The sequence below is a fragment of the Somniosus microcephalus genome, chromosome 3, assembly GCF_052327205.1.
Source record: "Somniosus microcephalus isolate GS21.2 chromosome 3, FLI_Smic_1.0, whole genome shotgun sequence".
Lineage (NCBI taxonomy): Eukaryota > Metazoa > Chordata > Chondrichthyes > Squaliformes > Somniosidae > Somniosus > Somniosus microcephalus.
Genome location: NC_140989.1, coordinates 33215531 through 33241511, shown reverse-complemented (window position 1 = coordinate 33241511; position 25981 = coordinate 33215531). Strand labels below are relative to the sequence as shown.

Here is a 25981-nt window from a genome sequence, read left to right as displayed (position 1 = left end):
AGGAAACAGAGTAGTGGTGAACGGCTGTTTTTCAGACTGGAGGAAGGTATACAGTGGTATTCCCCAGGGGTCGGTACTAGGAGCAGTGCTTTTCTTGATATATATTGACTTAGACTAAGGTGTATAGGGCATGATTTCAAAATTTACAGATGACACAAAACTTGGAAGTATAGAAAAGTGCGGAGTGATGCATTTTGGTAGGAAGAACGAGGAGAAGCAATACAAACTACAGGGTACAATTCTAAAGGGGGTGCATGAACAGAGAGACCTGGGGGTATATGTGCACAAATCGTTGAAGGTGGCAGGGCAGGTTGAGAAAGCGGTTAAAAAACATACGGGCTCCTGGGCTTCATAAATGGAGACCTAGAGTACAAAAGCAAGGAAGTTATGATGAACCTTTATAAAACACTGGTTCGGCCTCAACTGGAGTATTGTGTCCAATTCTGGGCACCACACTTTAGGAAGGATGTGAAAGTCTTAGAGAGGGTGCAGAAAAGATTTACAAGAATGGTTCCAGGGGTGAGGGACTTCAGTTACGTGGATAGACTGTAGAAGCTGGGGTTGTTCTTCTTAGAGCAGAGAAGGTTGAGAGGAGATTTGATCAAGGTATTCAAAAGCATGAGGGGTCTAGACAGAGTAGATAGAGAGAAACTGTCCCCATTGGCAGAAGGGTCGAGAACCAGAGGATTGGCAGAAGAACCAAAGGTGATATGAGGAAAATCTTTTTTACGTAAAATTTGCAGGGCTATGGGGAAAGGGCGGGGGAGTGGGACTAGCTGAAGTGCTCTTGCAGAGAGCCGGCACGGGCTCGACGGGCCGAATGGCCTCCTTCTGTGATGTAACCATTCTATGATTCCATAAAGAGGAGACAGAAGTGCAGAGCCGGGTGTGTCAAGGGAGCAGGAAGTGTATACCATGGACTCGATGGGATCCGAGAGGGAATGAGGGTTGTGAACCTGAGAAAGACGCAGTATCAGGGCTAGGGCTTGGTAAACAAAGGAAAGGGGGAAGCAGCCGAGCCAGCTGAACAAATGGTCTCAGTCTTCATGAGAGAGAAGTCCCTGAGCTCCTCGCACTTATTGGAGATGAGCGCAGAGGTGGTAGGGGAGGAGGGTTTAAGGAGATGGTTGATAGTGGAGAAAAGGAGTCTGTGGCTATCTTTGGTCTCCAGGATGATCCTGGAGTAGTGGGTGGTTTTGACCGATGACAGGGAGGCCTGACAGCACTTGATGTGGTCCAGCCAGATCGTGATGAATGGCTAAACCAGTTGTGTGCCAGATACACTCAGATCTGTGCCATAGACTTGAGGAAGTGAAAATGGAGGCCATACTGGGGGAATTGTGTGTGTGGAAGAGAGTTAAAGGTTTTACTGGACACGAGCATCAACGGCGAAGGTGAGGAAATGGTTGAACAGATCCATAGCTTGTGACGAATGGAGAGTCAAAGGCTAGCCAGTTGAGATTTAGAAAGTGCACCTGTAAGTGACTTGGAGGAGCCTCTTTTTTTTCTAGGGACAGACACAGAAGGAAGTGGAGCTGGAAGAGTGCAGGGGGATCTGGGCGATGAGGGATAAAGACTGGAGATGGCCTTGTCTGCGATAGAGACCATGGGAGCATTGAGGCCATAGGACATGGCAAGCCCAATTCTTTCCTGACCCAGCATCCACATACGTACACCTCCAGAGGGTTCATTGGACAGTAATCAGGAATGGGAATACTCGCCAATTTCCCTTCCCTGAAGCCTGTTGTTGTACTCCTACCACCATCTCAGCTGGTACAGCCTGGAGATCAAAATTGGGACCATCCTGGTCTGCATGAATAAGCTACTCACTTTCTAACCTCTGTGGCTTCAAGGGGCTGAATGGCCTCCTTCTGTTCCTACCTTCCTAGTCATTGTAAATTCAATTTAAAATGGCAATGTACATCAGTGTATCTCATCTTGTAAGCATGTGATTGTATTGGTTGCTTTGGCAAGCAACCTTGAGGCTCTAAGTGTGGGTGTGGAAGAGCTTCAGCGAAGTGGTTTATTGGTTCCAGTCATGACAGATAACATCTTTAAAAAAATCTTTGAAATGTGATGAGGTCGATTTGAGAATAGTTGTACACTTGCCTCCTGTGACTAGTCCACTGATAAATAATAGACCCATAAAGGAGGCACTTGTGTTTTTTTAATAGTCGAAAAGGAACACATGCAGATAACAGAAATCAGCCAGCTGAGTCCTGATAAATGTGTAAGTAATTTGCCAAGAAATGTTATGCTTTAATTAGGATTTCTTACAGATTGCTTGTGCAAAATAACCAATTTGTACTGAAATTCATCTAATGATTCCTTCTGCAAGTGAAGCTAAATTACACACAAACATCAGTTTTCGAACATATTCCTGCCTTGATGTGAAACTGAAAAATGGATTGACGATAATTAGAATGTTGAACATTGAGAACATGAATAAGGAAGCAAAGCATTATTCCTGGATGAAATTTCACTCTTTGCTGCTATATCTGGATTAGAATTCTATCTGAAGGAGTAAATAGTAAGTGATTTTAGTAAATTGGAATTGCAAGTTCAGGCAGGCACTTCTTTAGCAGATGACAGCTGAGCTGCTAATGAAAATTATGGTGTTTCTTCATTCCTGGAATCATCCACATACTCTAGGATTAGCCCTGGTAATCCACAGCATTCATTGGGAAAATCATGAGGACGGGTGTGTCCCTTTAAGGTGTTTTGAGTCTCTGACCTGATGGCATTTCTCATGTGACCATCTCATCAATCAGCACACCAAGAGGAGGTGAGGTGTCCAGCAAAAGGGAAGAAATGGGAAGCAGGAGGGGCCTCGACCACAGCAGGATTCCCCCCATACTGGTGGATGACAGAGCAGCAAAAGCCACTGAGATAACCCAGCGAAGGTACCCAGCCATCTCAGTCATCCCAGGGAGAAATGGGATGTATAAAAAAAGAGAGTATTGCGCATGTTCAGATTTCACTTGGACAGTATCCTAACCAAGTTAGGTTTGACCAAGCCTAAATATTCCTGCCATTACATCTACACAAAGTATTGCAAGCCAATATATTAGCTGAACTACTTAATTTCTGCACCTGATGGGGAGAAACTTCACCAGCAAAGTATATAACCCAGAGACAGCAAGCAGCAGATTCTACCTTCCTGTGCCAGTTTTTATATAAACACGATGGGCTGAATTTTCATTGAGGAGTCGGGTAGGAGGCGGGACTGCAACTTTCGGGGTTGTCGTCCCGCCTCCATCGAGTTCTAGCCAACCCACGTGATTTTGACTTGATTGACCTTGTTGAGCCCCAATTAAGGGCCACCTGGCAACAGGTGACGTCACAGATTAACATTTCATCTGTCAAGACCTTTTGACAGATGAAATATCAGCGTTTCACAGCTGTTTGAAGCTGTCAAACACTGACAATCTGTACTCTAAGTTAATTCCTTCCTCTCAGGATGATTTAGAGATCTCCCCGGAACAGAAAGCTGAACGCTGCAATTTTTGACAGCTCGCAGCCATTCTGCTTTCTGTGCCGGTGAGATGAGGGACTCACGAGACCTGAAGGAAGGCTGTAAAGGTATGTAAAACTTAATGGCCTAGAAATTCACTGGCCTTAGCGCCGCTTTTGAGGCGCTAGAGGGCCTAGCGGCGAAGTTATGGCCAGTTTTGAAATTGACAGGGGCCCTAAATCGGCGTTAGGCCGGTAGCGCTGCGCCGGCACCGATGACGTCATCGTGTGCGCAGCGTCCCGGTTGCCATGGTAACCCGCCCGACAACTCGGAAATTGAGTTGCGGCCCGCCTCGCCCGTGGCAGCCGCAAGCAACGTTCTGGCAGAGGTGCCTTACAGAACGTTGCGCCGGCGCATTAAAGGCCCCGCGGCGGCCGGCCGCTTTCCCCGCTGCCCGCCTGGCCGCAGCTCCCTCCCCGGACTCCCCCCCCCCCCCCCCCCCCCCCCCCCGGAACAGAAGCAAGCCCGGCACTTGTCAGAGGTGCCGGGCTCATTTTTAAAAAGATTATCGCGGGCCGGGTGCAGGCAGCTCCTCCTTAAGGGAAGGAGGAGGCCTGCACTTCCCGAACCTGCCGCACCGCAGCGGGCGCCGCAGCGCCGGAATAGCGCCGAAATTCAGCGCATAGCGCCAGTTTTCAGGCACTAACAGCTTTCAGCAGCGCCGGCAGCCGTTTGGGCGCAGAAGTAGTGAATTTTTGGCCCGCCCAGCGTGACTTAGCTCCGGCACTAACTTCCGGCGCTAAAGCCGTCGCTGCGCCAAAACCCAATTTCTAGGCCAAACACTTTACACACACCAAACACACTTACCTTTGCACTCACGCACCCATCACTCACCTGAACACCGGACATCTCGACTCCTCCAAGCCCTTCATCCCGACGGCCCGCCTCGCTAACTTGGTGTGGTTTGGAGCCGTCAGGAATCCCATACTTCAACATTAAAAATAGGGATTAGGCTAAAAACTGCCTGTTAACAGGCAGTTAATTGGCACTAATCCCCTTCCCGCCTCGGGGAGGCGGGTCCCAGTGCGGGGCAGGTACCCGCCTCCTTTGAAACTGGCATGGAGGCGGGTTGGGGCGGGATGGGGTTGGGACCCCTGATTTCAGGATTTTAACCCCCCACACGCCTGCAATCCCGCCTCCACGGCCCAATGAAAATCCTGCCCGATACCCGAGTGCGAGTTACACGCCTCCCGAAAGGAATTCTTAAGTTTCAATCTGTAACTATCAAATACAAAAGGATGGACATTAATTAACTTACCAGAACTAAAACAGCAACAAATTGTACATTAATTAGTTGTCTAATCAGTTGGCCTGAAACACAGCCAAGATCAGATGAGATTTAAATGAATGCACAAAGGGGACCTGGCCAATTTAAATTGATATTTAACTCATTTAAATTATCAAATTGTGTTAGCACCACTTACTGTTTTGTTTTCTATTCATTCATGGGATGTGGGTGTCAGTGGCAAGGCCAGCATTTATTGCCCATCCCTAATTGCCCTTGAGAAGACCGTCGTCTTCTTGAACCACTGCAGCCCGTGTGGTGAAGATACTCCCGCAGTGCTGTTAGGGAGGGAGTTCCAGGACTTTGACCCAGTGACTATGAAGGCGATATATTTCCAAGTCAGGATGGTATGTGACTTAGAGGGGAACTTGCAGGTGATGTTCCCATGCACCTGCTGCCCTAGGTGGTAGAGGTCGCAGGTTTGGGAGGTGCTGTCGAAGAAGCTGTGGTGAGTTGCTGCAGCGCATCTTGTAGATAGTGCACACTGCAGCCACGGTACGCCGGTGGTGCAGAGAGTGAATGTTTATGGTGGTGGATGGGGAGCCAATCAAGCAGGCTACTTTGTTCTGTCGAGCTTCTTGAGTGCTGTTAAAGTTCCACTCATCCAGGCAAATGGAGAGTATTCCATCACACTCCTGACTTGTTCCTTGTAGAGGGTGGAAAGGCTTTGAGAAGTCAGGAGGTGAGTCACTCACCACAGAATACCGAGCTTCTGACCTGCCCTTGTAGCCACAGTATTTATGTGGTTGGTCCAGTTCAATTTCTGGTCAATGGTGACCCCCAGGATGTTGATGGTGGGGAATTCACGGATGGTAATGCCATTGAATGTCAAGGGGAGATGGTTAGACTCTTTCTTGTTGGAGATGGTCATTGCCTGACACTTGTGTGGCGTGAATGTTACTCGCCACTTATCAGCCCAAGCCTGAATGTTGTCCAGGTCTTGTTGCATGCGGGTATGGACTGCTTCACTATCTGAGGAGTTGCGAATGGAACTGAACTCTGTGCAATCATCAGCGAACATCCCCATTTCTGACCTTATGATTGAGGGATGGCCATTGATGAAGCAGCTGAAGATGGTTGGGCCTAGGGCACTGCCCTGAGGAACTCCTGCAGCGATGTCCTGGGCCTGTGATGATTGGCTGCCAACCACCACAACTATCTTCCTTTGTGCTAGGTATGACTCCAGCCAGTGGAGCGTTCCCCCCCCCCCCCCCCGATTCCCATTGACTTCAATTTTACTAGGGCTCCTTGATGCCACACTGTCAAATGCTGCCTTGATGTCAAGGGCAGTCATTCTCACCTTACCTCTGGAATTCAGCTCTTTTGTCCATGTTTGGACCAAGGCTGTAATGAGGTCTGGAGCCGAGTGGTCGTGGCAGAACCCAAACTGAGCATCAGTGAGCAGGTTATTGGTGAATAAGGGCCACTTGATAGCACTGTCGATGACACCTTCCATCACTTTGCTGATGATTGAGAGTAGACTGATGGAGCGGTAATTGGCTGGGTTGGTTTTATCCTGCTTTTTGTGGACAGGACATACCTGGGCAGTTTTCCACTTTGTCGGGTAGATGCCAATGTTGTAGTTGTACTGGAACAGCTTGGCTAGAGGCGCAGCTAGTTCTGGAGCACAAGTCTTCAGCACGATAGCCGGGATGATGTCGGGGCCCATAGCCTTTGCTGTATCCAGTGCGCTCAGCCGTTTCTTGATATCACATGGAGTGAATCAAATTGGCTGAAACTGGCTTCTGTGATGGTGGGGACCTCAGGAGTAGGCCTATATGGATCATCCACTCAGCGTTGTCTTTTGCACTCTCGTCCTGGGCTCCGCCATCATTGAGGATGGGGATATTCATGGAACCTCCTCCCGTGAGTTGTTTAATGGTCCTCTACCATTCACGACTGGATGTGGCAGGACTGTTGGTTGTGGGATCGCTTAGCTCTGTCTATAGCATGCTGCTTCCACTGTTTAGCAGGCATGTAGTCCTGTGTTGCAGCTTCCCCAGGTTGGCACCTCATTTTTAGGTACGCCTGGTGCTGCTCCTGGCATGATCTTCCACACTCCTCATTAAACCAGGGTTGGTCCCCTGGCTTGATGGTAATGATAGAATGAGGGATATGCCAGGCCATGAGGTTACAGATTGTGGTGGAATACAATTCTGCAGCTGCTGATGGCCCACAATGCCTCATAGATGCCCAGTTTTGAGCTGCTAGATCTGATCTAAACCGGTGGTAGTGCCACACAACACAACGGAGGGTGTCCTCAGTGTGAAGACTGGACTTTGTCTCCACAAGGACTGTGCGGTGGTCACTGCTACTAATACCGTCATGGACAGATGCATCTGTGACAGATAGATTGGTGAGGACGAGGTCAAGTAGGTTTTTCCCCTCGTGTTGGTTCTCTTACAGTGGCTGGGCTACCTCGTCTGGCTCTCTGCACAGTTCAAACCTGGAGCACTGATATTTCAGTCAGTGGGTGCTGGCCATGCTGCTCTTCACTGGTTATCATTGAATAATCAAATTGGTTTGTGAACAATATTAAAACTAACTTCAGCTTGTTTTAATTTTTAAAAAAAATCTGCTTAGGGATAAATGGAAAAAAAGAGCAGAATTGAGCATTCTTGAACGGAAAACGCAAAAGGAGGACATTCATCATCGTACTAAGGTTTGGGGAAAGTGGGTCAGGTATATGAACCTTTTAGAGGCTGTAACTATTTCTGGAATGAAATCAAAGAACATTGAGCCTCCAAATACAGACATTCCTACTCACTGTGCTTTGTAGCTATTGACTAGACATCTTCATATTGATATTTTCAAGCAGAAGTGAAGAGCTCTCTATACTAACCTGTTCAAAGCCAGTTTGCTACTTGACTGTACCTTATTTAGCTAACAGACCTAAAGAGTCGTATGTCCAGATCAGATGCTCATACGTTCTAAGGATACTTGCAGTTCTGAGCCCCACTTTAATTGGTGCTGCATATGCCCATGGTGTTTTTAAAAAATTAATTTCTGGCATGTGGGCGAGCATTTATTGCCCTTAAGAAAGTGGTGGTGAGCTGCCGCCTTGAACCACTGCAGTCCGTGTGGTGAAGGTACTCCCACAGTGCTGTTAGGGAAGGAGTTCCAGGATTTTGACCCAGCGACTATGAAGGAACGGCGATTTATTTCCAAGTCAGGGTGGTGTGTGACTTGGGGTGGTGAAGTTGGAAATGATGGTGTTCCCATGCGCCTGCTGCCCTTGTCCTTTTGAGTGGTAGAGGTCGTGGGTTTGGGGAGGTGCTGTCGAAGAAGCCATGGCGAGTTGCTGCAGTGCATCTTGTAGATGGTACACACGGCAGACACGGTGTGCCGGTGGTGGAGGGAGTGAATGTTTAAGATGGTGGATGGGGTGCCAATCAAGTGGGCTGCTTTGTCCTGGATGGTGTTGAACTTCTTGAGTGTTGTTGGCACTGCACTCATCCAGGCAAGTGGAGAGTATTCTATCACACTCCTGACTTGTGCCTTGTAGATGGTGGAAAGGCTTTGGGGGGTTAGGGAGTGAGACACTCGCCGCAGAATACCCAGCCTCTGACCTGCTCTTGTCGCCACAATATTTATGTGGCTGGTCCAGTTAAGTTTCTGGTCAATGGTGACCCCCCAGGATGTTGATGTTGGGGGATTTGGCGATGGTAATGCTGTCGAATGTCAAGGGGTGGTGGTTAGATTCTCGCTTGTTGGAGATAGTCATTGCCCGGGCCTTGTGTGGCACAAATGTGACTTGCCACTTATCAGCCCAAACCTGAATGTCATCCAGGTCTTGCTGCATGCGGGTATGGACTGCTTCATTATCTAAGGGGTTGCGACCTTATGATGGAGGGAAGGTCATTGATGAAGCAGCTGAAGATGGTTGGGCCTAGGACACTACCCTGAGGAACTTGTGCAGTGATGTCCTGGGCCTGTGATGATTGACCTCCAACCACCACAACCATCTTCCTTTGTGCTAGGTATGACTAGCCAGTGGAGAGTTTTCCCCCCTATTCCCATTGACTTCAGTTTCACTAGGGCTCCTTGATGCCACACTCAGACAAATGCTGCCTTGATGTCAAGGGCAGTCACTCTCACCTCACCTCTGGAATTCAGCTCTTTTGTCCATGTTTGGACCAAGGCTGTAATGAGGTCTGGAGCCGAGTGTTCCTTGCGTAATCCAAACTTTGCATTGGTGAGTAAGTGCTGCTTGATAGCATTGTCGACAACTCCTTCCATCACTTTGGTGATGATTGAGAGTAGACTGATGGGGTGGAAATCGGCCGGATTGGATTTGTCCTGTTTTTTGTGGACAGGAGATACCTGGGCAGTTTTCCACATTGTCGGGTAGATGTCAGTGTTGTAGCTGTACTGGAACAACTTGGCCAGAGGCACGGCTAGTTCTGGAGCACAAGTCTTCAGCATGACAGCCAGGATATTGTCGGGGCCCATAGCCTTTGCTGTAGCCAGTGTGCTCAGATGTTTCTTGGTATCACATGAAGTGAATCAGATTGACTGGACTGGCTTCTGTGATGGTGATTTATCAGCTGAGGGAGGGCAGTAGCAGGTAATCAGCAGGCAGTTTCCTTGCCCATGTTTGACCTGATGCCAGAGACTTCATGGGTCGAGAGTCAATGTTGAGGACTCCCAGGGCCACTCCCTCCTGACTGTACACCACTGTGCCGCCACCTTTGGTGGGTCTTTCTTGCCGGTGGGACAGGACGTACCCAGGGTTGGGAATGGGGGAGTCTGAGACATTGGCTGAAAGGTATGATTCTGCTCGTATGACTATGTCAGGCCGTTGCCTGACTAATCTGTGGGACAGCTCTCCCAATTTTGGCAAAAGTCCCCAGATGTTAGTGAGGAGTACTTTGCAGGATCGATTGGACTGGGTGTGCCGTTGCCTTGTCCGAAGCTCGTGCCAAGGTCGAAGCCGAGTGGTCCGTCCGGTTGTATTCTTATTGATCCAGAAATTCCGTTCCCAGCCCTCCCGCAGGCGCAGGGCTGCGATTTGGAAAAATCTGTGCCTGAACCGGAGGGCTCCCGGGAGGCACAGAATTCCATTGCTGGGCCTCCCCAAACTGCCAAACACCTATCCCAGGGGCGCAGGTAGTTCGCAGCGTCCCTGGGATCATGGGGAGCCAATCAGAGCAGGGAATCTCCATTCATAGATTTGACAGGAAGACCTGTCAAATCTATGAATAGAGATCATCCTCAAAACATAAGTAAAACTTCAAATAAATTTTAAAAACACATTTTTAAATGACTATAAATTACATAAATTTTAAACAAAAATTTAAGTTTTTGAAAAAAATAATTTAAGTTTTTAATAGGGCTAAAAATAAACTTACCTTTTAAATCAGTGGAAATTTTTTTAATTACAAGCCCCACTGATGAAAAAGAGTTCTTCTTACTGATGTCCAGGAGCTTCTGCCGGCTGTACGCCTGCTTTTCCAGGCACAGCTGCTTTCAACTTACCTTCACTGAAGCAACAGTGAAAAAAACAGAAGTTTTAGACGAACGCGCAGCCTATCCGGCGCAGGCGTTTGAGCAGTCCAGCCCTTTCTGCAGACAACGGTAGTTCCGGTTTCCAGTGCATGCGCAGTGCATGCCCAAAACCAGCACTTCCGTTGGCCCTACGGGTGAGTACACAGCACGTACACACCCGTAGGGAACAGAATTTATGGCTCATTGTTTCTTGTAGCAGTTTGTTACAACTGAGTGGCTTGCTAGGCCATTTCAGAGAGCAATTAAGAGGCTGTGGGTCTGGAGTCACACATAAACCAGACCAGGTAAGGACAGCAGATTTCCTTCCCTAAAGGACATTAGTAAACCAGGTGGGTTTTTATGACAAGCCACTAGTTTCATGGTCACCATTACTGATACTAGCTTTTTATTCCAGATATATTTAATTAATTAAATTCCACAGCTGCCGTAGTGGGATTTGAACTCGCATCTCCAGATTTAGTCCAGGCTTCTGGATAACTAGTCCAGTAAAATAACCACTATGCTACCTTTCCCGCTGGTATGGTGCATTGATAGCGGCTGTGCTGAATTTTTGCAATCAATGGCTGTTTCTTCCCCTATTGTGAATAGTTTACTGTCGTAGGCAACTTTTACCTTCGTGAGGAATCCAAAATCCAGTGAGGCAGTAGCTCTTAAAGGGTTGCAGCTCACTGTTAAAAGGGAAGTTATGGTGTTGCCAAAAAAGTGAACCAATGCCACAGCACAGTGGAGTGACTACAGGAACAGGATTGGCTGTGATGCCACTGATTTTGAATAGTTCTGCTTACACTTGATGGCAAGTCTCACAATCCTTAGGACCACCACAGTTCTGGTTGTGACTACTAAATTTATTTAGACCTGCAAATCAAAACTACTCCAAATAGAGACCAGGTTTACCACCAATTTACATTGTAACAGGGCCGAGGATGTTCTGAATTTATCCTGAAGTGTCTTCTGTGGTTGTTTTGTTTTTGCAGACTGCAACAGTTGGACCAGCACAGTCAGGCCAGTGCACAGCAGGTGGTGGAACTACTGCACAAGCAGAATGAGCTGATAAAGGAAAGACAAACCCTGTTGGAAAAAGTGCAGTGCCTGAAATTATCAGGAAATGTCACAGGCAAAGTAGGATTCGTCTGTTATCTATACCACAGTAATCTGAGATTACTTAGTAAACAAATGATATCCGTCACAGCCAAGCCCAGTGTTGCATTTTAGGTGCAAGAGAACAGTCTTGACAGTAGCCTCATGTACCTTACTTATACAGTCTAATCCCTGTACAGGTGAACAACAGTCGAAGGGAGAGGCCTTTATTGTTCAAAGTACTCCCAACATTTTGTATTGAAGAAACATACTGCCACAAAAATAATGGCCCCGATCTTGACAGGGACGGGTTGCGTAAGCAGGGGCAGGAGTTTTGGTCCCGCAGGATGTGGCGGTTTAACTCCACAATGTACGTCTTTTTTTTTTCCAAAACAGGCTTCCCGCCTGGAAGCTAGCCTGATTGATGGGCTTGGCTCCCTGGCGGGCGGAGAACGCTCCGAAGGAGGCCGCAGGAGCAGGTAAGGAACTTGCTGCTGCGCAAGTGGGAGTGTGGGGTCCAGATCTTGGGGGGTTCCGATCCCCGATCCCGAGGGAGGTTGGATCGGATTCTGATCTGGGAGGGAGGGAGGTCTTTGGATGGGGGTGGGGTCCGATGGGAGGGAAGAAGGTAAGCTTGGAGGCCCGGTGGGGGAAGCACTCCTGCTCCTCCTGGCCCACAAGCAGTGCTGTAAAGGGGCTTACCTTTTCCCCCGAAGCTGTTATTCCCTCCCTTGAGCTGCTGGGTTTCCCCAAGGCCTGGGAAACCCGGCCGCCCAGCCAGGGTTAAACCTGTAAGACAGGTTATATTTAAATGGCCAACCTGCCTCCTGGGAGCGTTAAACCAGGAGGTGGGTTCAGGTCGGGCTTGAAATGTAACTTTTTTGTATCTTACCCGACCCCAACCCTCCAGTTTTTGGGGTTAAAATTACCCACTTTTTTTTTTAAATGTCAGTTTTCGCACCTGTACAGAAACTCAGCAGGTGCCCGTCTCCAGAAATCGCGCTACCACTGAGTATGGAGATTATCTGCTGCACCCGTCCCCCAGACTGTGCTGAGATGGTGCGAGTAGATGCTCTTATTTCACTTTGTCCCTCTCTCCCCTCGATGCTGCCGTTATGATTCAGGCATGTTCCAGATACTTCTTCATCCCCAGGCCAAAAGTGACCTTCCACAGTCATGTCTTCACTCCCAAATCTGACCGCATGTGTAATCTGGGATAGCAAGCCGCAGGACAAACAATGAACCCCTTTACTATTGAGGTACATACAGAACAATGCAGGTTGCCACTGTATGCTCTTTACCTCTGCCTGACAAGATTCAGAAAGACTGTACATCTCAGGCAACAGATACAGATCACTTTATTAAGAGGCAAAGTTATAGGGGCTTATTTTGGTGAAGGGTGAAAACAAGCGTTAAATGGGTGCTGTGCTAATAAGACACACTTGTTTGAAAGTCTGGTTTTAGCACGCAATTTTAGTCCTAATTGCTGATTAGCACACAGTTCAAAATGATGGTAAACAGACACCTGCAGGTTTAGCACTCAAGCGCTGATTAGGCACAATTTTCGTGCAACAGTATATGGGGGCTCCACTCACCCAGTTCCACTGAAGGTGTGGAGTGCGCTGGCGGACACACAGCAGCAGGTTTCAGGATGGCTCAGGGACCGAGCGAGAGAGCGTACAGGTTCTCTGATGTGGCACTGGAGGAGGTCCAGAGGAGGAGGGATGTCCTGTAGCCGCGGGGGGGTCCACCTTGCCCTCCTGTCCCGCTCTCCTGCTGGTGCTGCTTCATGTCCTCTTCCCATTCCTCGTCCAGACCATGGGGAATCCCTAGCAAGATGCCGATGACCAAGCACTCCCTTTCTCCTGGTGACTCCTATAAGGTGTCCCATAAGGTGGAGCAGCACAGCACTTACTCTTTTTAGGTGAAGTCCTCAAAGAATTTCCAGAATGTTGATGGACTGTTGGTGAAATCTTGACAAAGTGTCCCAGAAAGTCTCCCGCTGAGTTCAAAAGTCCTCTTCAAATCTCCAGCAGCAAGTGAACACTCGATATCCTCTGCAAAGACTTGTTTATTTCCAATCAGTTGGTCACTTAAGAGAGGGCATTGTCACCAAAATGCCTCGTTAATGAGCGCTAGAAGGCAATTTAAATGGTAATCAGCCCCTTAATGATTCTCCAGGCAGCCATTCTTAACTCAAGCGTCAACTCCTTTACCGAGATTGTGTCTTGCGTTAAATGCGGGCTAAACCAACATTTCAGCTCAAGACCTCATCTTGGACACCTTAGAGGCTCTTTAGCACCTAAAGTATCCCCTTAGTGTCTTAGACCTCCAGCAAGTCTTGGAAGTAAGCATCCATGATTGAGAGGTTCTGAATGAGACTGGATGCTCACAGATTGCCCTAATTGCCCCGACTCCTTTGCTGCCTGACAAAGTAGAAATGCTCTGGAAAAACAAGAGGTCCTGTCCTGGGTTAGGAAGATCAAAAAAGAATTCTTCACAATCAGTTAAAGCTGTCAATCAAAGTGAGGGTTAAAGGCACAAAGCACTGGTTCCCTGATCAATTTTTAATATCTGTAGAACAAAGCAACACTGCTACAATGGGTCATTCCCACCCCTCCCAATGGACCGGCAATACAGATGATGCTTGGTATTTGTAATACTTGTTAAGTAATCTGCATAAACAGAGGTCAGACACTCACTTTGAAGTGTGTGGATTTGCTCCCTCTCGCAGAAGCAGACTGCTCCCAGCTGCCACAGAAAACTAATTTTATCAGATACGGAACTGACATTATCACAAATTTCCATCAAAATATATATGTAGATTCCCAAGATCTGAAATGGGACAAACCCCTGATCGAACACAGCTGCTTCTGGTGGGAGCTGTCTAGCTCGGGGAATCCTCAGTGTAACAGTCAGCAGAGGATGGAATCGAGACTCTGGTCTCCGGCACCATGACACAGCTGCATAAATACACTGCAGTACCAGGCACCATGGCAGTACAGTCACTGGCCTCCTGCCTTCAGATTAACTGCATGCTTCTTCCACACTTGGTTAAAGGATTAGTATGACCTGCCTCGACTCCAACCCCCTGGTTTAATATTAGAGAAGTCCACGTCACACTGCATGCATCAATCACTATGTAACTAAGCATAATAACTAACTCTGGGGAAAAAAGTTACTTAATTTTCTTTGCTTTAATTATGGACTTCAAGTATCTTCATTATTTTGGAGCAACATTTACGTTCTTGAGACTGTGCGTGTTTTTTTCCATCAACATCTGCCACTCAGATGAGCTCCAATGGTTGCTGGTCTGGACACAGAGCTGACTTTAGTACAAGTAAACCAACCTTCCTCCAACAGCAGTGAAAACTTCTGGATCGATACCAATGTGGATTTGTTATTCTAGAGATAATTCGATAACCAAGGAATTAAATATAAAAAGGGCAGGAGTGAAAATATTTAAAAACGTAACAATTTTACACAGCAGTACAACCAGTAATTGGGATATCACAATGATTTTTGCTTTGCAGTAAACTTACCCGAGAAATATTACTGTGAAAGTATGTCCCTTCAGCTATTGTCCTTCGACCCTTTATTTTAACCCATATTGTAAAGAAATATGGAGTGCAGCACTGCACATTGCGGCATCAAATGTTATGCTTAGTTTTAGAGAGGGGAGATCAGTGCTCTTTCCCTACAGCAATATTTAGTGCTGCTGCAAATAGAGAGGCTGCCATTAGAAGTAGGTTAGACCGGCCAATTCTGAATGGAAAAGCCTGATCCTTCTGCCTGCCTGGCTGATGTAGTACCAAACAAGTATTATAGCTGCACTTTAATGTTAGAGCATGTTTGTTCTCTGCCTATTTGACGTTTTGATAGCAGCACGTTTGAAAGGTCAGGCACTGAGTGCCATCTAGTCTCACTCAATTGTAAATATACACAGTCTACTCTCATTTGACAATCACTTAAAAAAATGGAATTATCCAATAATTTGAATTAACGCTTATAAAACTGAATTATCAGTAGTAGATCGTAGTTGTATAAAAGCTGCTTTCTGAGATTTTTGATAAATGTGTCATTTACTCAACACACCTTGTGAGACACCGACCGAACTGTGAAGGTCAGAATGTGAGTGTGAATATTGGTTTTTGTCTCCCTGTTAGGCAGTCATTAAACAACATGGGTTACGTACAGGAGGGCTGCAGCTCCAACAGAGGCAAGATTCTGGTCAAAGAGTGGGGGAAAAAATCTGATTAAAATATCACAAAAGTGGCCAAACATGGAATAACCATTAGGTTTAGGTCTTTAAAAAAAAAGCTAAGACGTAGAAAAGAAATGGCAGATTGTGTGTTGAGCTGTAAAATTAACTCTTCTGTTACTAACTGAAAGCTGACTGCGACGTCATCTATTTCACAGAACGGGGCAGTAAATGTGATTTTCTTTTCTTTCTTTCCTTCATTTCTTTCTCTATCTAATTGATCCAGAAGGAATCCAAACTTTGAAAATGAAACCAGAAATACACAGCAAGTCAGCCAAGAGAGAAAAGGCAGGTTAATGTTCTGCTTTTATTTCATACTTCTCAACATTCACTTAAAATGTGTTGCTTAAAGGTCCTTTCTCCTTAAAAATCTTGTTCTTACAGACAAGAATTTTTGTTTTTGTCCAAAAAACATCCATCACATAGGACAATAATGTTGATAGAGTTTATAGAATGACTGAGTTTTACCAGAATGTTCTTTACTGTAAAAGCTGTCTTGAACATGACACCTGCACCATCATTGCTATTCCTCTCCTTGTGTGAACACGAGTTCTTGCTTCGAATCAAGAAATTCCTGACGATACGCGCGGTTTGATTTTCTCCCAACGAAATTGCACCAAAATTGCACTCCTGCCCGTCAATTGTAACTCTGCCATAAACCAGCCCAATTTTCGTCAGGGTGCTTTGTGCTTATCTTTTGCTGCTATTAGCACCCTCTAATGGGCAATTTGTTTTGGGGGGGTTGGGCGGGGGGGAATCACAAAAAAAATCCAGTGCTGTTGCAGCAGCTGAAAAGGCCAAGACAGCCATTTTGTGTCAGTAGCAATGTGGCAGTGTTATGAGGTGGTGCTTCTTCGGGACACCAAGCCTGCAAATTTAAAGCTGTTAAACGGAGATCACAGAAACCCCACAGTGCAGATAGAGGCCATTTCGGCCCATCGAGCCTGCACCGACACATATCCCACCCGATCCCCGTAACCCCTACACGAACACATATCCCACCCTATCCCTGTAACCCCACGTATTTAATCCCCCTAACACTAAGGGTCAATTTATCATAGCCAATCAACCTAACCCGCACATCTTTGGACTGGGAGGAAACCGGAGCACCCGGAGAAAACCCACGCAAACACGGGGAGAATGTGCAAACTCCACACAGACAGTCGCCCGAGGCCGGATTCGAACCCGGGTCTCTGGTGCTGTGAGGCAACAGTGCTAACCACTATGCCACCGTGCTGCCCGTTACTGTCTGTAATCTGGCAAAGGAACACCTAGATTTTCAGCCCAAGGGCAGGAGGCCGATGAAGGGGCACGATCCAGGAAGGAAAAAGCTTTGCTGGCGAGTGCCACCCCTAGTAAGGAGTGCCTTCGGAAATGTGAGTGTCATTCTATATGATTGCACGCGGAGAGCTTTCACACACTCTACAGGGGAAACAGTCCACAACCAAAGACAAGGAGGTACTGCCTCAGTCCCACAAGACTCCTGCTGCAAATCATCAGTCAGCCACCATCGAAACTTCTGTCACTGTAGGAAAAGTAGGAGACTGATTGAAAGAGCATGCAAATATAGGCACCAAGAGGAGATAAGTCGCCCTTAAACAGTAGGAAAGTTGTCATATTTGGTGTCAGGGAGGTGTTTTTGATATGGACGGGATATGTGCAGAATTGTGTGTAGTAAGTGGGAGAATGTCAGCACAAAAGTTCTAGAATGATCTCCAAATTTGAACCTTGATAGTTGAGGAGGAAAGCTTAATGTCAGCAAGTGACTGAGCTAATTTTGTTGTGAATAAGTGGAAGATTCAAGACCATGCAGCAGGCTTGATCTTTGGACCTTGACACAACTCAGATGCTGGAGCACAGAAGTCAGGCATTATTGTCCTGATCTCCAAGCTGGCCCAGCCTCGCTCCACTGCAACCTTTTCCCACCCTTCATTCTTGCTCTTCCAACTCTAGTCTACTGTGTGTTCCCCACCCTCTGCTCTACCAAAGGCAGCACAACAGCAACCTTCTCACCCCCACACCCTGGAACTACCTTGTTTCATCTTCAAAATCTACATCTTCAACAACACCTTCTATTTTTCTATTTAAAGGTGCTATATAAATATTAAGTCTTGTTGGCTACCCACCCAACCATATAGTCAGGACCCACCCAACCATATAGTCAGGAAATGGTAGAGAGTGGCCCATGGACCCCAAATAAATTAATTACAGAAATGGAAGAAAAGTTTAAAAAAAATTAGAGTACAATTAACTCCCCATATCTGTAGAAGTTAAAAAAGAACCATATATATCTTCCATTTAGAAGTGTCTTTTATCTCCAATGGAGATCTCCACTTCCACTCAAAAGATCCTCAATATTGTAGGTTATGGGGGCACCACACACTGCCCTTGCCCATTCTCTCCAACTGTAGCCCCATAGCTAAACTCCCTTTCATCTCTCTGAACGCTAAGTATGATGTGCCTCCTAGGTCTGTACTCCCTTCAGTCCAGTCCCAGCACCAAGCAGCCATGGTCAAGGACTCCCAACGACTACAGCCGTGGCATATTATCCACCTTAATCGGTCTATGGTGTTTAACATCCCTACCTCTCACCCACCACCACTGGAATAATTATCCACGTAAATGTCACCTCTAGACTCAACTTTTTCACCATCTTCCTTGCGGCTCTCCCTAAACTCAAAATAGTCCCAAACTCTACCAACCACATCTTGCCCTATTCACCTATCACATCTGTCCTCGCTCACCAATACTGGCCCCATCCCATAACACATCAAATTTATAATCCCTGACCTTAGCTACAATTCACCCAATGGCCTTACCTCACCCTCCCTTTGCCACCTTCTCCAGCCTTATATCCCCCTCTGGCCCTTTGTGCATCTCTGCCTCCCTTCAGCAACTCCCCATATTATTCTGCTTCTCTATGACACACTCCAGTTTGAAAAGTGAGTCACAGTGCCCAGATAAGGAAGAGCAAGTGGTGGTGGCAAAGGTGGAGCAGGAACCTAATGCCTGGATGGGCACCAAGCGTATCAGTGGCCCTTTATACCATGAAAAGTGTAGCTGAGCAATGACATTGGGCAGCAGTGTCATGCTTCTGTTGCTATTCAGTGGGAAAGAAGATGGTAGTGCTGGCTCTGCTGATTGTTGCATCAGTCACATGTTCAAGCTAGGTGTGAGAAACAAATGATCTCACCCCTAACCTGGAAAGAGACACAGGCAGAAACGTTGAGGGTGGTAGATTTTTCTACTGCTGACCCTATAGTTGGCTATAAGTTTCCTTGCAGTAGATGCAGTTTTACGAGACTCCCTGCTGACCCAGAGCCTGCTGAAGCAGTGGTCCTTAGTTATTGCCAGGTGTATGCTAGGGCATGCAGAAGTAATTGGTAGAATAAATGGAGAGTGGGGGCAGTCTGTCTCTGGTATCTGCTAATCTTCCTGGTATGCCTTCTTTCAACTTGGACCATTTCAGCCATATATTTAAAACACTTTACAACTAACACTCATTGTTAATCCTAAGTTGACTTGGTGACCGTCATGGGGCTCTGCAGCTTGTATTTAGATGCCTTGTCACTCCTGTGTATGTTTGTTTTGTAAGCGTGCCTTTATGTGTGTCCTTTTTAAAAAAAAAAAAAATTCTTCTTGTGCTCTAGTCCTGTAAATATTTCAATTATTGTCAGCTTTCTGGTGATGTTGCAGATATTCCGTTTTTTTTTATTCAACATAAACATTCCCTATCTGTTCAGAGTGTGTGAGCAAAATAAGAGGAATTAAATGTTAAAAAATTAAAAACACTAGCACTAAAAAGGCATTGGAAAAATGAAAATATAGCCCTTTAAGAGCTCCATCACACATGAAGCTTCCTTTTTCATCCACTGCAGTGGGCCAAATAAAATGCACAGCACAATCCAAATCACCTGTGCTTTATTAACACATTTTAATTGATTTAAATATTTAAATTAAACTCTTGCACATTTTGTGTTAGAGAACTTTGCAAATCAGGTGGTGATGCTGCAAAAAAGGGATTCCCTGCCTGATTTCCCAGTCCCCACTTGGGACCAAGCCAACAGATGGAAAATATACCTTCTCCTATTTGCAGCTTGTTAAATAGGGCTGCAATACTTCACTAGACAAAGATAAACCACCAGTCAACTGTGAAAATTTAAGGCTAGTTTTCTTGAGGATTCTTACACATCTGTCAGCTTTTCCGGCCATCATCATGTTTGTTGCACTATAGATCAGATTTAATTTCCTTAAAATATTTAGCTCATTATCTTGGTAGAGTTTGCAGTCTTTAGATAGGAGTGAGGGCAAACATATATCATTGGTCTATCTGTCTCAAGAGTTACTGACTGACCTTTCCCAGCAGACATGTCTCAGTTGATTCACTCACTGTACAATTCTTTCCAAATCCACCTGCAGATGTAAACTATCTGTGGGCCACTGCTTGACTTTCAGAATAGAATTTTACCAAGCTATGGGGTGGTGATGTGACAAAGGAAATCAGCTTCACATTGAGTCACTAAGCTGACTCATACATTTCCATCAGGTTTTGCAGATGATACAATATTTATCCCTTAGACAACAATGAAGAACTTATTGTAATGTTATCTAATATTTATACAGTATGTGACTACATTGCTATGCTTAAAGTAGTCCTTTGGTTAATGGGTTAAGTCTGATACACTTATATAGAAAACCAAATATACAGTATAAACATTTTGACTGATTTCAAGCTAAATTGACAGAATATAAAGAGAGTTATTTAGTTGTAGGAGCCTTGTGTCCCTCCATTATCTGCAACAAGTATAGGTAACTATTTAGGATTAGTTGCTTTTTTAGTTTCAGTAACTTAAAAAAGAGGCTAGCTGATGTTGCCATAGGATCAATGGGCCGATTAATGAAAAGGAATGAAATCACTATTGCTGTAACATTTATGATGTTTGGGTTTTTAGTAGCATTTAAAATATGTAGTAACTTGACTGTGTACTTAATGCATCTTTAACATGTAGTTGGGTTGCAGACTACAATCTCAGCACGCATCACTTTTTATACCCGTCTCTGAAAGTGAGGAAAAAGCATCAATTATAATCCTTATACCAGCAGGACCAAGGAAATTCCTTGTTGCTCTTGTACAGATCCACCTGGGCTGTCTGGTATTTCACCTGAAGTGCACACACATGCACTTCCCGGTAGGGGTCACTACACAGTAATCAGAAGCAGGAACTCTGATTAACCCTTGGGTATTGAGATTAATTGCAGCACCCTAGCACGGATGGTCCCGGGGACCCACCCAATCATTGGGGCTGCCCTAGTTGATATGTTTATTTATACGAAGCCTGCAGCCCCAACGTTCCTAACCGCGAGTTGATCCACTCGTCCTCTACTACTGCACCCCAGGCACTTCACAGAAATAGTTTTTTTTCTTCGCTTGGTCTTTTCAAACTAAATTACATTTTATGCACTGAATGCCTTAGTTAGTTGTTTTCCAGCACATTCTATTTTTTTCCAGCACATTCTATTAAATTAAAAATGATGTAGACTTTACCAAAATGTATTACTAGACTATTTCCTTAAACAAAATGGACCGGCACAATTTAACAAAGTGAATGAAATGTGGCGGCGATTGTCATGTCATGTGGAGTCCACTTCCTGTTTTGCACAGCTGCACAGCCTGATGCAAACCAAACTGGTCACAGTAAACAAAATCTGGTACTAAACTGGTTTCTTCTTTCCTCGAAACAGGAAGTTCTACAAAATGTGCCTGAAAGCAACTTTTGTTGCTGTTTGATTTCACTGCTTCAAACAACACATTCACTTATCCAATGAAACTCATTTTCAAATGCAACAGTTACTTTATGCACTACATATTTACTCAAGTAAAGATGAAAATCACTAGCATGACCGTCTGTTTTTCAGAGGGAAGCTTGCTAGAGACTAAAATGTGAGGCTTTCGTAAAGCACTTGTTTCCTGGAGCAGCAACTCTAACCACTGGTGAAATTCTTAGAATTCAGCAGATGTGGGAAATGGTGCAGTAAATAAAAGCCTATTTGTTGAAAACTAGACTTAAAATATCCCTTTTTTCTCTCCCTTTTTAGCCTCCTGTTATGTCATAAGACCAGAGAACCGACAAATAATCAACTGGATGGCAGTCCGCAGCAATATAAAAAAAACTACATTTTTAATTGATTAGTTTTGTACATATTTTTGATATTAAATGACTAAATACAGGTATATTGTGAAGATATTATAAAAGGTGTATATCCATACCACCACCGTGGTAAGGGATAGTTTGCTCTTAAATACTATTACATTACAACTTCTTACACAACTATAGTGATCCTCATGTACAAACAGATGTGTTTTCAGTTGCAGATAGATATGCACTTGTCGTGGTCAGACAGACCTAGTAGTGTTTTCTGAAGTGATGTACATTATTTTATAAAAATATTTCTTTATGCTCTGTCTCATCATTTCAGTTGACAACAGTAAATGATGCCCAGTTTAAAGGGAGTAGATTTTGCTGAGTGTATACAGCAGTTATTGGCAGCAACATTCCATTACAAAGATAGCAGCAGAACTATGTGCATACAAATCTTTTATAATATCTTTAGCAGTTGTGTGACATTTAACCTGGATTTCACGGACAACTTGACATCCGCCTTCTTCAGTGTGCTGATTCTGTACTGGAGATTTGTGTATAAAACTATACCGTGTAAATTATTTCATATTTATCTTAATTGAAACTCAGCTAATGTGAACCTCGAGATGCTATCAATTCAAAATGTATGCAAAAAGTGATAACTATTTTAATGTTTACATTAAAATTTATTTTCCTACAAGCTCTAAAAATGTGTGAATAAGCAGCCTCATTCTTGTGTGCAACATGTTGTACTCTGATCTGGAATATTTTAACACTTTTAATTTTGCCTTTCTAGTGAGAATATGTCCTGCTGAAGAAAGCATTGCTGATAGTGATTAAAGATGTTTGTTATTCCAGTTCCCCCATTTTACATGCCAGACATTTCCCAAATTATTGTCCTATATCTGGGCAAGTATGAAAGTTGCAGAAGTGAAGAAAGAACGAAACTCTTTCCATTGTTGTGGTCTCAGTTGGATGCAGAAATTGCAGAGATAGATGTTAAGTAGCATTCATCACCTCATTTTCCTTGCACCATCATAACTTGTGTCATTTAATCACTCCTGCCTTGCACCCCATTACAGACCTCATCCTTTTGTTCCCTTCCTGCCCACTTTGCCCTGGCTTTGTTCTTGCTTAAAAGCTGTTCATCTCTAAACTTCTTCCAGTTCTGATGAAAGGTCATTGACCTGAAACGTTAACCGTTTCTCTCTGCACAGATGCTGCCTGATGTATTTATTTAAGTAGTAGTTATATTTGCTTGTGTCTTTGCTTCGTGCTCCCATTTTCTTTGATTTCTCGTGGTTACTGTTTCATTTGCTTTCATTCTCTCATTCCCACTGATATAATTTCTCTCCTTTCATTTCTCCTGTCACCTTTATACTTTTCCTGCTCCCTCCCAGGCCCGCTGTATAAATTGACCACCGAATGCACTACACATGTAGTGCATAATCCATCCTCGTCTAGGTATTCAATGCCTGGATCCTACAAGATGTGTGATTACCAGAGTTATAAATTCTCAATTTCCTGGAAACCAAAATACTTTAACTATAGAATTATTTTTTTACTTAATGACACCGTTTCTTGTGTAAAGCAAGATACATAGGAAGTAGGTAAAGAATGAGAGATATACTTACATTGGCAATCTGATCAGCTAGCTCAGGAGCATTATAATTGTAACTATCTAGGGTTAAAGTAGAATGGGTGGTGGTTATTACCCAGGGCAGCACAAAGTTACATGACCTACAACTCATCTGTTGCTAGTATTTGATCATGGGGTTACTTAAGAACTCATTGCCAAATGTTTACAAAATGTTTCGAGCTAAAACTCTGAAAATAGCTGTACACTGGAATTTGCAATCACAATACGAACGAAATGTACCTTGACTGGTAAAATTTGAAATGGAGTGACTTTGGTGTGCAGATCATTAAAGGTGGCAGTGAAAGTGATAAGGCTTTAAAATGGCCAACAACATCCTTGGTTTTATATTTCAAGACAAATACAAAAACAAGGAAGTAATGCTAAACTTTTACAAGTCCTTGGGACGGCTAGAGTTGGAGTACTGTTTTGGGTACCGCACTAAAGGAAGGACATAAAAGCAATGGAAAAGGTGTAGTATATGTTCAGTAGTTCTTTTTAACCAGGGATGAAGGATCAAGTTATGAAAAGAGTCTTGAGAAGTTGGGGCTTTTTATTTTAACTAGAACGGAGAAGGTTAAGGGATGATCTGATAAACGTCTTCCAAGATTATAACAACAACTTGTATTTATATAGCGCCTTTAACATAGTAAAATGTCCCAAGGCGCTTCACAGGAGTATTAGAAGACAAAAAATTTGACACCGAGCCACATAAGGAGAAATATGGGGAATGACCAAAAGCTTGGTCAAAGAGGTAGGTTTTAAGGAGTGTCTTAAAGGAGGAAAGAAAGGTAGAGAGGCAGAGAGGTTTAGGGAGGGAATTCCAGAGCTTAGGGCCTAGGCAACAGAAGGCACGACCGCCAATGGTTGAGCGATTATAATCAAGGATGCTCAAGAGCACAGATATCCCGGGGGGGGTGGGGGGGAAGGGATGTTGTGGGGCTGGAGGAGATTCCAGAGATAGGGAGTGGCGAGGCCATGGAGGTATTGGAAAACAAGGATGAGAATTTTAAAAAGCGAGGCGCTGCTTAACCAGGAGCCAATGTAGGTCAGCGAGTACAGGGGTGATGGGTGAACGGGACTTGGTGCGAGTTAGGACACGGGCATCTGAATTTTGCATGGCCTCAAGTTTACATAGGGTAGAACATGGGGGGCCAGAAAGTTATACGGTAGTGATACATTGTTGCCACTGGTTAGCAATAGGGCATAATAAAGATGTTCACAAAAAAATCACGGTTAGGAAAAATATCTTTACACAGAGGGTGGTTAGAAGGTGCAGTACTTTGCCACAAACCAAGGTTGAAGCAGAGTCCAAGGGAATTAGATAACTGTTTGAAAAACCATGATTATAAAGTGGAAGAGGAGCAAGCAGAAGAGTGGGAATGATCCTAGGTGGCTTGTGGAAAAAAAACCACCACCACCAACCTAATGCCTGTTTCTGTGCTGTGATGATTTAAAGCATCATAACTGAGAATGTCACTGGCTAAAAAAGGTGAGATCGTTTTAATTTTGAATCTCCTACATTTAAAGTGAAAAAGGAAACCTCATGGGCCCGAAATTAAGGTGGTTTCGACAGCGTACGCTGTAGGAAGCCTTCTGAAAGGCCCTATAAGTTCCGGGCCTGGAACTTGCAATGTCACGTTTTGCATTGATAGATTGTTCGCATCCACTGCAAAAACATTTTGCTGGCAGAGTTGGGCTATTTGCACAACTACTGCCCACGAAACCCTTACGCCTGGTAAAAGTAGGCGTAAGGCCTTCTTTTACCAGCGTAAGGGCTAAAATAACATTTTAAAAATGATTAAAACATACACATACATTTAAAATTAGTTCAGGTAAATTTTGGCCTGTTTTAAAATGTGTAAAAAATTTAATTTTTTGAAAAATTATTTTAAATACTTAAAGGGTCTTAAGTTTGAACCTGGGAACATTTACTTTTAATTAAGTGGTGTGAACTCTTATTTATTTGGGGATTTCATATGTAAATGCAATCCCCATAAGCATCATAGGAATCCCCCTTTTTGATTCGTTGACCTGGCCCACGTGACCCCAGGGACACTTGCGAACCCCCTGCGCCCCTGGGATCAGTGGGCCTTTTTACGCAGGCGTATACCTGCAGGCCTGAGAAAGGAACTCTCCTTAGCTCTGGAGCCAGGAGGCAAGTACAGAAATATTTCGCAGGTCGGAGGTGTACTCCAGAGGTACACCTCCGACCGCAAATTCAGGGCCCATATCTTTATAGTTAAGAAGTTTAAAATCCCATAATGGGGACGCAGGTAAACATAAGGATTGATTTTCTAGGCCCAGTTTACAAACCTTGATACAGGGTTGTGTGCCTATGTATTTTGCAAATAGAATGGGATAAAAAGCTGAAATAGCTGCTAATTATATACTACCAAAGGTAAGTCTAAAACTTCAGTTCAATGGCTGAAGAGTTTTTTTTCCATGGCATTATAAAATTACTCTCAAAAAATTTACATTATATGCCTTTAAAGTAGAAGATAGTCTGGATGCCAAGGCTGGGTACACTACTGAAGGTAGATGACCTTAAACATTCTTT

General features: G+C 44.7%; 1 protein-coding gene across 6 annotated transcripts in view; it reads left to right on the top strand.

Moving 5' to 3' along the window:
• sdccag8 (SHH signaling and ciliogenesis regulator sdccag8) overlaps window positions 1-22495 on the top strand; it is a 414689-nt gene extending 392194 nt beyond the window's left edge. For 3 of the 6 annotated variants that reach the window (XM_085979875.1, XM_085979850.1, XM_085979893.1), the window contains 3 exons: window positions 11282-11426; window positions 15872-15933; window positions 21742-21828. In XM_085979875.1, the coding sequence (XP_085836001.1) occupies window positions 11282-11426; window positions 15872-15889 (163 nt within the window). In that variant the 3' untranslated portion in view covers window positions 15890-15933; window positions 21742-21828. Of the gene's footprint in view, window positions 1-11281; window positions 11427-15871; window positions 15934-21741 lie in introns of all 6 variants that reach the window. The other 3 variants (XM_085979855.1, XM_085979861.1, XM_085979869.1) reach the window with 3 other exon arrangements.
• Window positions 22496-25981: the final 3486 nt, after the last annotated feature.